Source organism: Xiphophorus hellerii, chromosome 23 (genome assembly GCF_003331165.1).
Source record: "Xiphophorus hellerii strain 12219 chromosome 23, Xiphophorus_hellerii-4.1, whole genome shotgun sequence".
NCBI lineage: Eukaryota > Metazoa > Chordata > Actinopteri > Cyprinodontiformes > Poeciliidae > Xiphophorus > Xiphophorus hellerii.
Genome location: NC_045694.1, coordinates 8,220,350 through 8,237,202, shown reverse-complemented (window position 1 = coordinate 8,237,202; position 16,853 = coordinate 8,220,350). Strand labels below are relative to the sequence as shown.

General features: G+C 37.1%; 1 protein-coding gene across 5 annotated transcripts in view; it reads left to right on the top strand.

Moving 5' to 3' along the window:
• Positions 1-16,853, top strand: part of drp2 (dystrophin related protein 2) — a 291,935-nt gene that overhangs the window by 242,387 nt on the left and 32,695 nt on the right. For all 5 annotated transcript variants that reach the window (XM_032554734.1, XM_032554735.1, XM_032554732.1 and 2 more), the window contains 5 exons: positions 717-777; positions 5,682-5,743; positions 6,236-6,310; positions 9,118-9,319; positions 15,554-15,639. In XM_032554734.1, the coding sequence (XP_032410625.1) occupies positions 717-777; positions 5,682-5,743; positions 6,236-6,310; positions 9,118-9,319; positions 15,554-15,639 (486 nt within the window). The remainder of the gene's footprint in view (positions 1-716; positions 778-5,681; positions 5,744-6,235; positions 6,311-9,117; positions 9,320-15,553; positions 15,640-16,853) is intronic.

The following is a 16,853-nucleotide window of genomic DNA, read 5'->3' as shown; positions in this document are numbered from 1 at the left end:
TAAAAGTTGCATTAAAAATCTGTTAAATGTGTAAATTTTGCATTATTTTCTAAATAAAAACACTTTAATGTAAAATTCTATTAAAAGTTTATTAAATGTGTCAGTTTTGCATTGTTTGGTAAATAAAGACACTTTTAATGCGAAGTTGCACTAAAAGTGTCTTTATTTACCGAATGACACTTTATGACAACAGCGGTAAACATTCATGAAGACTCCTTCATGCTTATGACAGGTGTTATCTCAGTCACACCGTTCAGATAATGTGTTGCCCAGGTAATTAACTTGTCCCTGTCCTTAATGCTCTTCCTTTATCTATTCAGACCTTTATAGAAATACATTACATCTAGTTTTGCATTCTTAAGTTTAAAATCCCCCAAAAAGCAGTTTGATAATCCACATTTTGATTTTCCTAATCTAAATGTTGGCTTTGTACGAGTAAATGAGGAAATTCTGCAGGGATCCTCTTTCACTGACTCCCTGGCTGTGATCTATGACTCGACGCTAAACAAGCCGGCTCTCTGTGAGAACCTCGTCACACAATGAACTCGTTTCTCTGGCTTCACTGCGCCTGTTTTACAGGGCAGCAGCTCCGTTAGCAAAGGTCTGAATGGACACTGTGTCTGGACACGATGTCAGGCGCACTGAGCACAGTTCATGCATGACGAGACCACTCTCAAATTGATTTTTACCCCCTCTTTCTCTGTGTGTTTGCACAGGTTCGGTCCAGGTACCATGGGAGCGTGCCATCTCCCCAAACAAAGTGCCCTATTACATTAAGTAAGTGAGTGTTTGTGTTATCCAGGTGAATGCACTTTTTCATGCCAGGTTAAATGACTCGATCAGATGATATTTTTAGTGCCAGATTCAGTGAAAAAACAAACTGAAATTGGTGCAATGAATTTTCTAATATTATGCAATTGATTTCCTCACATATGTGTAGAAATTAGATTTTTTATGTTGATTAATTCTTCAGCCTCCTTGGTGTTTTTGTGGAGATCAATTGACAATTTATTACAGTTCTGTTCACACACACAAGCCCCAGTTAGTTTTATAATCTGATAAAGTCCAGGCAGAGCTGGGTAGTAACTAGTTACATTTACTCAGTTACAGTTACTTGAGTAACCTTTTTACATTTTCAGGAGCATTTTTACTACAATGTACTTTTTACTTTTACTTGAGTAATTTTATTATGAAGTAATTAAGTTAAATTTCTGGATTCTCCACTGAATGAAAAACAAACACATTTTAACCAGACAGTCACCATAAACAGTCTCACCTGCAGTTTTTGTTAAAGTTTCACAGGTTTTTTATTGAAAGAAACTGATTTGGAAAAATTTTCTTTTGCCTGATTTTACTATTTTTTTGTTATTTATATAAAGTATTGTCATTTTGGTCCTTAAAATACAAAAATTTCCTCTTTGTATTTTGGTCCATCTGATGATAATTTTTAAATATTAAATGATTTGATTTTGAGTTACTCAGTATTTCATTAGACTTTTTACCGAACGCTTTTTTCTCTTACTTGAGCTACTTTTTACTTTTAATTGACTAAAAATATGTTGACGTGTTTCTACTCTTACTTGAGTAAAATTTCTGGATTTTCCAGTCACAGAATGAAAATCAAACATGTTTTAATCAAAAATTCACCAGACACAGACACACACCTGCAGTTTTAGTTAAAGTTTCATACATTTTAAGGAAAGAAACTGATTTGGAAAAATGTTCTTTTGCTAGATTTTATTTTGTGTTGCTTATACAAATTATTGTCATTTTTTCCTTAAAACACTAAACTTTCCACTTAATTTTAGATTTCTGTCTGATTATGTAATTTTTTAATATTAAATGATTTGATCAGTGACTCAGTACTTGAGTAGACTTTTACCAAATACGTTTTTCTCTTTCTTGAGTAATTTCTTGGATGGCTACTTTTTATTTTTACTTCATTAAATATATATTAAAGTGGTGATACTCTTTCTTGAGTACAATTTTGTGTACTCTGTCCAGCTCTGATTTAAGCAAAGATAAAAAAAATCAGCATGTATTTGTGTAATTCTATAATAATCACACAGCAATTGAACCAGCAATGAAAAATCAAGATGCAACAGCAACTCAGTTTAACTTAAATTTACCACCAGAAATTTCAACAGTCGTCAGATTGATTAGCTCTCTGGCAATTAATTGTTTGCCTGTGGAAATAATCAAACCCTGATTTTGATGCCGTCTTATTGGGGAACCACAGGGAAACATTGTAGAAGAACGACAACCTGTCAGTAAGATGTGACCTGCAGCAGAACCACCTGCTGTGAGCGGGTTGGAGGGCAGTAAGCACTAACAGACACGCACAGAGGCGCTGCCTGTGGTGGACTTTCCATAGGGAAGGAAGGAAGTTAATCAAGCAATAATATCCTGTTTAAATATAAATTGAAACAGTTTTTCTGTCAAAATGAATCAGGTTTTCCCTGATTATCTGTACAGAGGCTCCGGAAATATGACAGATTCAATACATAAAACATAAATATGTTGAAGCAAAAGTTTCTCTTGGGGTTTCTGTAGATGTTATTCAAGTTGATTCAATATTAGCAAATCAGAAGAAAAAACTTTACCATCTGCAGGTGTTTTTTGCTGTGACGAAAGGCCGTTGTCCAGTCAGTGTAAAAGATTTTTCTGCATCTCGTTAGTTAGGATTTCCACTAGTTTCGATCCACATTTAGAAATTTATTTAGTTTCAAGTTATTTTCAAGGCTTTCATTTTCAAGTTAAACCACCTTCAAATGTTTTATAGTGTGGAGCAAACTTCCAAGAATCACTGAGTTCCTTTAAATCTAGACTAAAAACCTTTTTAAAGTTGCTTTTGTACCATAATAAATAAAACACTAGCCAACATTTTGAAATGTAAATGACGACACTTGGACATTTTAATGTTTCAGATGTTGATTTTTTTTGTGTTTTTATCATGCCTTGTTGCTGAAATGTGCTATGCAAATCAAATTAGATTTTGATTTGAAAAAGGAGATGCAGAAGAGACCTGGGATAAATACTTTTTCACATAACTGCATCTTTATTGAACCTTTAGTAGCACACATATTTGCAGAAATTTGCAAAGATCTCACCGTAGTTTAAACGTTTATTGGTGAGTAGAAAAATAATGCTTGTGATTTGAGCAGAAACTACTGTGAGCTCTGTTTGGCTAAGCACAAGTTTATTTATCAGCACACCTGATCGATAGAAAGACTTTTTTTAGATAAATGAATTGTGTCGTAAATGCGTAATAGGTACATTTAGGCATGTCTTTGAACAGAATGCTCCATTTGCAACTGAACAAACATTTATGCGCTTTGTTCCTCTGTAGACTTGCAGTATTTATCTTGTTAATCATCTGCAGCACAACCTTGTGGGTCTTTGTTTAGCCTGCCAGTCAGTGCTTTATGGACTGTATTCCTATTCCGGTGGGGATGGGAGATGTATAGCATCTGAGTAGCTCTCTACTCGGCAGTAATCAATGAGCGCTTGTGCAGGTAGAATGATGATTCCAGCCCTGAGAGGCCCATGTTTTCTGGCAGACTTCCTGCTGTGGGGTTTCTCATTTATTCTGCTGCTCTTGTCCTTTTATTGGATCCATTTTATGGATGATACATTTCCTGGATGTTCCCTTCAGAGGAAACTGAAGCCTAGAGTTTTGTTTTTTCTTAAAAAGATAGATATGAGTTGGATCATGTTGTATTTATGAGAGCAGCAGAGCAGTCATGTGTTGTAACTCTAATGTCTGAACATGAATCCCTTCATTATGTTTGACTCTTGTCTGGACTTTTCAAGCCTAAAATTTCCTGCCATTTTATGCGAAAAGTATTCACAAGTTACGTTTCCATTATCCATAAAACTGTGCAAATTGAAAATAGGAAAATACATTTGCTTAAAGCTGCAGTATGTAACTTTTATAGAAAAAGTATAGATGTTTTGTACATATTTGTTGAAACTCTCACTGTCACGATAGTATGGTATGCTCCTACCTTCTCCCAGTGCTCCCAGTGTTAACTAGAAACAACCAATCAGAGTACAGAGGCGGGTCTTAGTGCGGTCAGTCACTATCGCGTGTGGCGCTGCTCGCTCTGTTCCTTTCCCTCCCCCAAAACCTCTTTGCTCTCTGGTGCCGCTAGAGCTTTTTCCTGTCAGCTGATCCTATTGTAAATGCTAAGGCGGATTAATGGTTTCTCTGTAACGGTAAGTTGTTTCTCCACCGATTAGCACATTTAACAGCGAGTAAATGACATTGATTGACAGCATTAAGACCCGCCTCCTGGCTCTGATTGGCTGTTTTTGGTCGGGAGCTGTGTATTTCTTCAGACGACAATAATAGCTCATGAAGGAGGTGGAGGGGACAAATCTTTTCACAGATTATTAATTTCTTATCATACTTAATCTTAACAAATATGTAAAAACATTTGCTTTATAAAAGTTAATACTGCACCTTTAGAGGAAAAACTTAAGTTATTTACGAAAACGTTTTTGCACTAGAACAAAATGTTTTTTATTTTATTTTAGCTGGATCAAAATAAATATACACTCTTGAAAAATTAAAAGCCCCATTGAAAGCCTCATAGTTATTCCACCAAATATTGATTTCTGAACTCTTTCTGAGTAAAACATTAGTGTTGTTGTTTCTAAATGAACATGAACCTGTTTTCTTTGCTTCATTATTTGAGGTCTGCAAAGACTTCATCTTTTTTGTTATTTTGACAAAAAAGATGAAGTCTATCTGACTTCATCTTTTTTTGACATATTTTATGCAAATTATATTTTATTTGCATAAAATAAAATTCCTCATTTTATGCAAATAAATACAAAATTTTTGATTGAAATTTCAGTGACATGTTGTCAGTAGTTCATAGAATAAAAGATCAATGTTCATTTTACTAAATCATATACCTATGAAAAGTTAAATCTGTGAAACTGATCATTTTAAGTGATCTCTTCATTTTTTCCAGAGCTGTATTTTGCAAAACTGCAATGGAAACCCTTTTTTGCTTCGCATGAGTCACATGGTCAAAAGCCGGATGTTACTACTGGTGAAAACAGCAAAGAAGGAAACAAGAAGTAGGAAGAGGATTATGGTTTGTGTTGGGGTTTTTTTAGATAATGTGCAGCTGGCTTCACCAGAGCTCACAGCATTGCACAGTTCATAAAAAGTTTTGTAATTCGAATGTGTTGAATCCATAACTCTTTGTAAAATCACCAAAACGCCGCAAATGTAGACGGTCACAAGTATTGGGAGTTTGTTGCTCCACTGCTTGAATAAGATGGTTGATGTTGAATGTTAGCAGCTGAAATATGATTATATCTCATGTAACTGTTTACAAACGTCACCTCCATGATTTTTAATGACTTATTGCATTAACAAGCTCATTCACGTGTGACTTTAATTTTCTTTCTTATTTAAAGGAAACACCACTTGTTGGTGCTTTTTCGACATTAGCAGAATATAGACAAAGATTTGAGCACATTTGTAGTGGAAACGTAGCTACTATGTTCTGCTTTTCAGATTTCCCCCCCATCTCTCTTTTTCACGCCTTTTTATTCTCACTCCTTTTGTCAGTCCCGCTTTGATCAGTGAGGTCGAAAAGAAAATGTAGTTCCATTTGTCCTTGCTACATGAATCTATTTGCCTTTGTTATTTTCTCTTTCAGCCATCAGGCCCAGACAACATGCTGGGACCATCCAAAGATGACAGAGCTGTACCAGGCGCTGGGTGAGTGAAGAGACGAGCCGTCCTCACGCTCGTTCGTCCGTGACCTCGGTCGGCCTGCAGAATTGCCCCCAAGTTTGGGTTTGGACTGTTAAGGCTTTATCTCCCAGCTCATTAAGCGACCCGCATCTCAATCACCTCGGGGGCTACATTTCTACTGTCATTAACCTATGAGGCCCAATTTGCCAGCGCTGTGATTGCTTCCCGCTTAGCCTCTAATTAATTGTGATTAAACGACATGATGCGCCTCACGGTTAATCTCGTCTGACATGGGGAGTTTGCGGGAATAGATACGCACACCGTCGCAGCTGGACCTGCATGTGTACCAAAAAATGCGAGTGCGGATAATGTTTCTAATACAATAAAGTGCTAATGACTTCTGCAGTGTGGTGATAAACAGATTCAGGATGCCTTATTCCTCGGTTGCAGGGTGGAATGGATTAGTTCTCCCTCTCATCTCTTTAATCTCTCTATATCTCTTTTTCCTTCCACCAGCGGATCTGAACAACATCAAGTTCTCTGCATACAGAACAGCTATGAAGCTTCGACGGGTTCAGAAGGCTCTGAGATGTATGTTTGGTATTTTGCTGGTGTATTCTCTGCCTGTCTGATTGCTTAAGTGATATTTTGTTATCCTGCACCAGCAGTAATTCACTGTGACGTGCTCTGTGTGATACACCGATTAGCTGTGGCACATTTGTTTAGTCAGCGATCAAAAGCATCATGGCTTCCTCCACTCTGCCTGGAAACAGTTGAAAATAACCTGAGTGAAGTTGCCAAACGAAGCGCCGGCGATCCAGCCAAATTTGCAGTACCGTAATTCCGCCACACTTTGCGCTATCTGAAAAATTTCAACGATTTCTGAAAGGGGAGTAGTTTTTTTCTTTTCAGCCAATATGGGGTTATTACAGTAATTTCACCCCTGCCGCAGCAGGGAGTAAAATTAATCTGATGAAACACTCTATGTAATCGTAAAAAAAACTTGCCTTATTCTGAAAGTTCCAGTTGTTATGGTTAAATAGGCAAATATATATTTACTCACTGGACATTTAAATAACTTTGTACAATTAAAATAAGCAAAAATATCCAGGTGGAGATTTGAAACTTAGGTCATGAAGGGTTAAAGATATTAAGAAATGTTTCCAAAGGTCATGAAAGGTCAACCAGCCGCCCCACTTTTAAAAAATCAAAATGACCTTTAAACTTTCATTAATTTCTTCAAAGCCAATGCAGCACAAACAAAAGTTTTGCTGCACAAACCAATCAACAAACATAGTCGAGCTGATTGACACCATTTTTGTCTGATTTGAAGAAGGTGGGGAGGCTGGTTGACCTTTCATGACCTTTGGAAACATTTCTTAATATCTTTAAAATGATAGCGACACAAACAAACAATTTTTTCTGCACAAACGTTTGTCACCAATTTTGTCTGATTTGAAGAACTTCAGTCAGGTTTGAAAACATCCTGCTGTTGGGTTTAAAATGCAGCTGTAATCCTCATTGTCATCACAGCCTTGCGTTCTGCTTAATTGACTATTAATTGGTCCATTTGAGTTACAAAATGGAAGTTAATTAGTTTTAGCTGCTTGGTTGAAGCTTCATTGATGGTCCCATTGGGGTCGATTCCTCTGTTTGGATCGTTTTTTTCTCCTTTTTCAGGAATCTGACCCCAGTTCAGCCCAGTTTCACCTTCCATTCATTTTATTTCCTTTCTCTTTTCTCTCCCTTTTCTGCTATAACCTTCCTGTGACCTTGCTGCCTTCCCACATACCAAGTCGCCATAGTAAAAACTCAGCAAGCACGTAAAACCCTTTTCTGTCACTTTCTCTTTCCAGCTGTTATCTCACCGTCCTCGGGTCTAGGAGTCGATATCGTTACTGAATTTAATTGCTAGGCTGCCTTGATAACTAGCAAATCCTCATTCTTCATTGCTCTGAATGGCTGAGCAGAGCCGCGTCGGAGCCCATCAAAAATGCATTTTTGGGTGATTCCCTCCCATCCCTCAAAATACTCCCCTTATCTCTCCTCTTTCTGTTCTACCTCATTATCGCACTATCCAATTATACCTGGCATCAACGGACACCCTTTTAGCTCCGCTCCCAGGGATGGGCCATCAAATTAGTTTAGAAGAGAGAAATCAAATTTGTGTCACTGCTCTTGAAACATATGGTGGGGCTTAAGTAGCCAAAATGGGTGAATAAGCACCGCTGTTGCGGCGTGGAAGAGGAGACCGCTGCTGCGTTCACAAGCGAAGTGAACTGATGTTTATATGCATGTTGATTTGAATGAAACAAACACATTCTAAGCTCTTTTAGTTCCAACTGTAATGCACACGAACACCTCAGATTTGACCTTTAACCTTCAACAGTTTTTTTCCAGGTCGCTTCAAAATGGTATTCACTTATTTTGAACAGACAAAAAGTAAAAACAGGAAATAAATAATAAAAAAACTAATTATCATGGCCACTGACATTCAGTTTTACATAAGAACCTCTCTCACCAGATAAACTCTTAAATTAAAATTGTCATTATCACTGTTATTATCTGTAGATCTTCTTGTTAGTTTGTAAGCATTTTGTCTATGTAATATAATTTATTTGTCATATTGAACAGGCACATGTTTTCTCTGCCCTACTGATTGTTTGTCTTCTTGTTTTTAAAAATGTGTTTAAAATAAATACATCAAATGAAATTCCTATATTGAATGACACTTAAACCTCACATTCTCATCCTTAAATCTAATATTATCATTTGTTAGTCGTTAAGGTGTAACTAACCACTAAAATAACTTTTTTGTTGATAACATGTCTGAATAGGTTATTTAGGGTTTACTTTTATGTTTCTGTTTCAATTTTGACGTTTATTTGTAAATTTTTTATTATTTTGCTTTATTTTTGCCTCAGCCATCAGCACAGACCTGGTGGAACTGCTGAGCTCATTTTCGAGTTGCGTCTCAGTGAAACGCTGGTAAAAAGGTTGTTAAAGGGTTAATAGAGGAGCCATGTTGTGACGACTTCCTGAAGGCGGAGTCTCAGAAAAATCCTGGTGGAAAATTCAAAACCGTTACATTACAAAGTACTTTTTTTTTTAAAGTCATAGAAGAATTGTTTGTTTGTAAACACAGCGCGCGGCCTGACTGCAGGAAGAGCCGGCCAGCTGTTAAACGCTCACTGGTTGCCATGGTTACCTGCATTTATTTATTATTAAGATTCTATTATTGAATCTTAATATTTAGAAATGTGCAGAAATCTACTTTCTTATTTTGTTTGTGAAAAAGCTGCTGCCTTCACAGATGGTGAGACAGATTGCTGGCTGAGTATTACTTTAACTCGGCTCGATATCAGTGTGTGTGACAGAAACTTGTGTGTTGTGTTCAGTGGACCTGGTGGCGCTGAGCAGCCTGGTGGACGTGTTTCGGGAGCAGGAGCTGCAGCAGGGGGAGCATGTGATGGATGTAGTGGAGGTGATTCACGGCCTGACGGCCATGTACGAGAGGCTGGAGGAGCAGAGGTCCATTCTGGTCAACATCCCTCTCTGCGTTGACATGTGCCTCAACTGGCTGCTCAATGTTTATGACAGGTGGGTGTAGCTCTTTCTGTCGAGGTAAAGGCGAAGTATTTGTTGAAAACTGTTTGCGGTTTAGGTTGAAGCTTGATGAAGGGTTTATACAGTATAGACCAAAAGTTTGGACACACCTTCTAATTCAATGGGTTTTCTTTATTTTCATGACTATTTATAAGGCAAGAAATCCCACTTATTAACCTGACAGGGCACACCTATGAAGTGAAAACCATTTCAGGTGACTACCTCTTGAAGCTCATCAAGAAAATGCAGAGTGTGTGCAAAGCAGTAATCACAGCAAAAGGTTGCTACTTTGAAGAAACTAGAATATAAGGGGTATTTTCAGTTGTTTTACACTTTTTTGTTTAGTGCATATTTCCACATGTGTTATTCATAGTTTTGATGCCTTCAGTGTGAATCTACAATGTCAATAGTCATGAAAATAAAGGAAACTCATTGAATTAAAAGGTGTGTCCAAACTTTTGGTCTGTACTGTACTTCCAGCTGACATGGATCCCTCTCTCCCACCTCTTTACTGTTTTAATTTTACAGATATTACCTTTCTTTTTCAATTCATCTTTCACTGACACAAGCTAACCAGCGGTTACCAAAGACAGATAAACTCTCTTATGAAGATGATTAACTAAATGATCAAAACTTTTATGTCTTCAAAAATTTATGTAAAAAGATGGTAAAGCACCTGAGACGAAGACCTCGTCATCATTTCTGCTCGGAGTGATTAGCTTTAGCTAATTCAACCTTTGAGTTCTTCAGTTTTTTGCACCTGTGCAACAACTCAGAACCGCGTATCACAACAGGCTTTGCTTTGACTTAATATTTGTACGCATGCTTAGATTCACTGTGATCCTGAGGATCGGCTTGTATTTTAATTCGAATAAATTTTTTTTGACAAACAACTCTTCCAGCATGGGAAAAATAAGCCCATTTCATGAAATCATGATGCTGCCATCACCATGTCTCATTCCAGGTATGGTGTTGATTTAATGATACACGCTGCTATTTTTCTGCCAAACCTTTTAAGGCAGTGGTCCCCAACCCTGGTCCTCCGGGACCGCTGTCCTGCATGTTTTTGATGAGTCCGGACTCCAGCACAGCTGATTCATATTATTGCATCACCTCCTTTGCATTCTTTCAATTGCTGCAGAAGCCAGTTAATCACCTGTTCATTTCACCCAGGTGTACAGCAGCAGGGAAACACCTAAAACATGCAGGGCAGTGGGCCCTGAGGACCAGGGTTGGGGACCACTGCCTTAAGGCACATGGCCTGGAGCCTTTTCAACTTAAAGCTTACGAAATAACCAAATAAATTATTAATTTACACTTTATCTGTAAAGTTACTTACAGGAAGCTAAGTGTGCTGAGTGTTTTCAAAATTATAAACATTTTCTACGCTATTAGCACATTACCAGATTAGCAGAAGTGAACTCACCACTCTTTTTTAGTTTATCTGTCATGTTCTGTGTTTTTCTGTGTATTTAGAGTTTTCTGTGTCCCTGAGTCTTCGTGTTGTCCTGTCCTCCCTTTGATTACTCCCAGGTGTTTCTCATTCCCTGATTACCCCCCTGTGTATTTAGTGTCACCTGTGTGTCTTTGTCTTTGTCGGGTCCTTGTCTAATGTGCGCTCAGTCCTTCCTGTGTCCATTCGTAATTCAGTTGCTACCGGCGTTGAGCCCTGGCTTCCGCTCAGTCGTGCTGCCTGTGTTTTTTGGACTAGTTTTGGACTGTTTTGACTTTGAAACTACCATCAATCATCTCACCTGGGTCATCTGCGTCTTCCTCACCACCTCAATTCATGACATTATCGAGTTTTGCTATAACTGATGATAAGTTTAAACTCATGAATAAATGCTGAAGTTAATACAAACATCACTGTGAAAGTGTGAAAATATTTTTGTCTTTCTCACTTCCATATTTGTTTTTATTTAGATTGTACCAATGTATTTATGTCACGCTAAACATGGAAATGTTTCCACGATTGCTTGAATAATTGTTGTCATTTCCCAAAAGCCTGGCATTTTAAGATAAGTGTTCACTCTTTTTATACTCTGTAGTTGTCAGGTTAGAAGAAGATAAATAATGTGGTGGAGAAGTCTGGAGTGTTAAATGCATCCAGCAGTAAGTGGCACTAATTTCTCTCATTAAATGCTCATTAAATTTGATGTTGCACTGAGTCAACAATTTTTCAGAAGATTAAATTCCCTCAAAGGGATTTTATTGCAGAACAAAGACAATATTCTAAGTTTGCTCCTGAATGTTGTTGATGTCTAAACGTAAATCTAGACCATTAAAAAGTTTTAACTGTTCTAAACCTTTAGTTCTTAAAGCAAGTGAACCAAACGTACAAGACAAAAAAATGATATATTAAACAAACCATATGTATTTTTTTCAGCGTTTTTGATCTTTGTCTTCGTGAGATGTTTTAAACTATTTCAGAAAGCAGCACAACTCCACCTTAACCTTTACTAGGTCAGGTTTTTCATCTGGAAAAATGCGTATTAAACCTGAACCCATCATTGATTCTCCATCAAAGCAGAAGAATCAGCTTGTTCAAAGAGTCTTAATTTTAAATTCACCAGCATTTCTTCACAGTATGCCTCAGAAACTTTAGTTTTAATCTTTTCATGTACTCGTATGTTTCTGTTTTATTCATTTGTGATCATTTTATCCTGTTTGTTGTATCATGTTAAGTGCTTTGAGATGCTTTTTTTTTTTTAAAGGTTCTACATAACTAAACTAAATTTGTCGTATTTGAGGTAAATGTCCAACATGAGTCATCACAACCTTTTCCCTCTCAAACTTGTTTGACCTTTGAAGGTTTCTGTAGTTCATTGTCAGCCTGAAAAGGTCTTGCACATATTGAATTTCTGGCTTCTTCTTTGAATCAGTCCTTTGTTATTATCCAAGAAAGACTAATTAATGCGACCAATTAGGATTTGCTCTCTTTTTTGCTATTTTATTATTCTGTTACTTGTATATACAGCTCTGGAAAAAATGAAGAGACAACTTAAAATGATTGGTTTCTTTGATTTTACTTTTTATAGGTATATGTTTGAGTAAAATGAACATTGTTCTTTTCTTATATAAACTACTGACAACATGTCTCTGAAATCCCAAGCAGAAATTTTTTATTTATTTGCAGAAAATAAGAAATGGTCAAAATAACTGAAAAGATGCAGCATTTCAGACCTCAAATAATGCAAAGAAAACAAGTTCATATTCATTTACAAACAACAATACTAATGTTTTAACTCAGGGAGAATTCAGAAATTAATATTTGGTGAAATAACCAGGAGGTTTTCAATTTGGTTCAGTGCAGCGGGCTCTTCATTTTTTCCAGAGATGTTTATTTTCAAATTTGACCAAATACGGTCAACGCTGTCTCAGAAATTCAAAATAACTCTGGAAATACCGTCTTGAGTTGGAAACAATCAAGTGTTTTGAGTCTAACACTTCATTTGATAATAATGATCTTAGCAGAAAGAATCCAGTCAGGAGTTTGTTTTTTCCTAGCTAGCATAAAGTTGGCTTCATATAATAATGAAAAAATAATTGTTACATCAGCAGCAATTTCTGTCAGCATTGCAAATGTTGCTGTGAAATCTTCAAAACCTTCAATTCTTGGAAATCTTACAAATAGCTCCACGTTTATGGGCATTTTGTGAACTTAAATGTGTTCATAGGCATCAGAAATGCACTTTATTATTGTGTTGCTGCCTTATTTGATGTCCTGTAAGAGCTGTTCCTTTAGGAGTTGCAGGAAAACAGATTGGAGACGGATGTAAGCAGTCATGTGGCTACTTTCTCAGACGTTTAGGAAGACTGCGAACGGCTAAAGCTGCAGTAACAGCTTCAAGCCAGAGGGTCAGACACAACCAGAGCAAATCCTCTTTGACACCAGAACTCACCCAGCTTTGTTCCTGTTTGTTCCATCTCCAGGAAAAGCCCCTCAGCACAGACAGTGAAACATAAGACAGCCGCAGTGAAAGCCATATATCCGGTCTGTAGCTTTTAACCATTCTCTGCTAATGAGAAACAATCAGCGGCTTCGTCGTCTGAATAAATTTCAGTAATTGCTTTTTGTTCCCTAATAAACAGCGGCAAGGAATGTCAATGAGACTTGAGCTTAATTTTTGTGCTTGTGAGGAGAAAATGTGGTTTAGGGCGAGTGTGTGCGTATATGTTTGTGTGTGCATTACTTCCGGAGGCATGTCAGGGAGAAACGTGTCCCCTGAGGAGCAGCGCTGGGATGCACATTGAAGATGGCATGAGGTGCACAGCAGAAAGCGTGAGAGAAAGATGCTGACAGCCAGTCGTCACCATGTGCTCAGTGTCTCCTCTGGTCCTGAATCTAACAGGGGAGCAACAGTGACTCATCACTTTGTCTTTCCTTCTCATATATATATTTGTGCCTTTTTAATGTGTGCACATTTTTAGAAACCTGTCAAATACAGATCTGTACTCCTTCAGGCTAGCATTCAGCTGCAGAAATGAAATTTGCGCTTTCATCTAATTTGACCTGATGTTCCTGGATGAATCCAATGTTCTTGATCCTTCGTGTGACATTTGAAATGCTAATTTGATTAGCACGGTTTTTGCTAATGCTGCTTAGATCTGCATTAAATTTTTAGAGGCTGTTTGGAAACAGCAATGACGTGGTTCGTTCTCAAATGTAATTTTTCTGCGTTTTATGAATCAAAAATGTGTTGCTTGTTCTAAAACGGTCTATTCTTCATTAAGGGAAATCTTTTTCATATGAGGTTTGAACAGTACTTTAAAGGTATTTTATGATGTCACCACAAACTTTAATGTATTTTATGTGAGGAACAAAGACAATAGAGCATAATAGGTTTTCAGTTTTTTCTTTTTTTATAAAATTTTTTAAAAGTGTGTTGTATGTAATGTTGAATCAATACTTTGTAGAATCTCACTACAAAGTGAGATTCTACACTTTGTAGTGTAGAAGACATCTGCAGTGTCTTCAGTCAGAGGCTTCTTCATTTTCGCTGTATTACAGACTGCTACAAGAGATCTTTCCTGCCAACAGTCATCACTATCTTCAATAACTCTCTGAACAATCTGAATTAATATGACTTACAGCAAGATTCAATTTCTGTTGGGGATCAGTGAAGTATTTTTGAATTTTTTTTGAGACTTGTACTGAAATTCTTGCATAATGTTTTGCAAAACGCTCAGTTAGATGACAGGTTTTTAGGTTTTTAATGAATTTCAGTTTTCAAGTGCTGATCTCAATTAAACTTAGATTTGGACTTATTCATTTTATACCATCGTTTCTTTTCTCCTTTTATGAGTTCTTGCAGCAGCACCTACTTCAGCAGCTGCCACACCAGTATGTTGTTACATTCCTGCCAAAAACCTCGAGGAGCTTATTAAGGAATCACATCAGCAGATTTATTAACTAGAGAGCACATAGCTCATGATGGGTATTTCTCTTAATTTGCAGGTCTATGAATGCAGCATGGTGAGCGGTTAAACTCGCCTACCTCCACCTGGATTTGACCTGAAAATTCAGACAATCAGATCAGTCAGAAGAGTTTCCTCACCTAATTATGCGTATTAAACTCAGAGAGGTGCACAACTTTCGTGCTGCATTCATGGGCCTGCAAATAAATGGAAATGCCTGCGATCAGACGTATGTTCCCTTCAGTTCTCTGTCAGGGTTTTTGGCAGGAATGTGACGCCATACTCTTGGCAACAACCTATTCTAAGAACAGAATGTGCCACTCATCTTTCTATCAACTCTAGGGCTGATTACAATGCCAAATTTTTATTTCAAGGACTTAAGAAAAAATGTATTATTTTCATTTAGTCTTTTAAATATACCAGTGTTGGTTTGCTGCATATAATATCAATAGAAATATTAAAGTCTTTGATGGCAAAATGTAAAAAGTTAATGGCAGAATACCTTTACAAGGTGCTTTATTGATTTATTTTATCTGGCATATGAGATTTGTATTGCTCTTCTGGGCATAAAATTTTTGGACCACACTTTGCCGTTTCCCTGAAGAGCCTTTACTTACTCTGAATGTCCTCTAATGCAATTTCACACTACTTCACTGACCTGAATTGTGCTGCTGTGACCCGTGTAATTCTTCCCAGCAGAGCTCTGTATTACACAATCCACAACGCAGTGATTCGAGATTGTCCACCTTTTAAAAACTGTAATCTCAGAAGTTTTTTTTTCCTTATCCTATCTGCGTTTCTTTCCTGCAGTGCACGAAACGGCAAAATGCGAGTTCTCAGCTTCAAAATGGGACTGGTGAGCTTGTGCATCGCAGACGTCCAGGAGAAGTACAAATGTAAGTCTGATGCGTGTTTGAGTTGGTAAGTGCATTTTATCGACTGAAAAGAGAGATCCAAAATAAAACATCCCTGATTGCCAGGATTATAAGACATCCACTTAGTGTAATGGTGGAGAATGGTTATGTTGCCATAATGAAGAAAGCTTTCTTTCCCTGCTGCACCACAAACCTTAAAAGGATTGCTTGCAGGAGTCACTTTCTTAAGGCTTTTACTTTTTCAAACAAGTCAACTTTAAAATAAGTTTAGCACTCCTTGTCTTTCCTATGGAAATGATTTATGTTTAATGCAGCATTTGTTCTTAAAAGTTCTGACTATTTGAAGTGGGATTCTCCTGAGAGACTCTGAGCAGTCAATATTTTACCAGGTAAAATTAAATGTTCTTCAACTTAGTATTAAACACAAATTTTCCAATAAGGTATTGTGATTAACTATGAAATAGTTTAATAAAAGCTCCAGTTTGTAAAAATATAGGTTTTGTTTCACATATTTGTGCTGATAGTATAATAGACAGATAATCTGTAAAAAAGTAAAGCTGCTATTCATCTGCAGAAGTGCACTTCCTGCTACCAAACAATACTATTGGTAAACCTCTGATTAAATATGAATAAATTGGCTAAATTATAGCATATTATGCTTCATAGCCCAGTTTAGCATATTATGTTTCTGACTGATTCCTGTTAAATTAACCAGCAAAATTATCTCTAGATATCTCTCTAACACGTTTTCATTAATGTAAATCATTTGGTTTGTATTTATGCTTTCTTATAGTGCATGTCTTGTTCAGTGCGATGCGTACTGAAATTTTTTTCCAGTTTTCAGTCCTTTTAAGTTAATGAATCTATATAGATTCTGATCTGAAAATGTTCTGGAAATGTAATTTTTGTCCACAGGTTTTACAGAATTTAAAATCTCAGCAGTGAGAAAACTGCAGTACTTGTGCTTTTGTGTCGTACCAATGGTTCCTATTATCTCACCATAGAGTCTGCACAATGAAAGTGGCATATTTAAGATGTAAGAGGCCGATATGCTGAGAAAATGTCTCCATAAAACATGTCCAGAGCTCCACTCAGAAGCTTTGTGGGAATATTTAAAAACATCAAACAGGCCTCAGCTCTGGTTACGAGGACGATATGAAGGAGGTTGTTTAAGATTCAGGCGTTGGAGCCAAACGTTAGCTCATTGTGGGGAGACATAAACCCGCAAAGAGAGG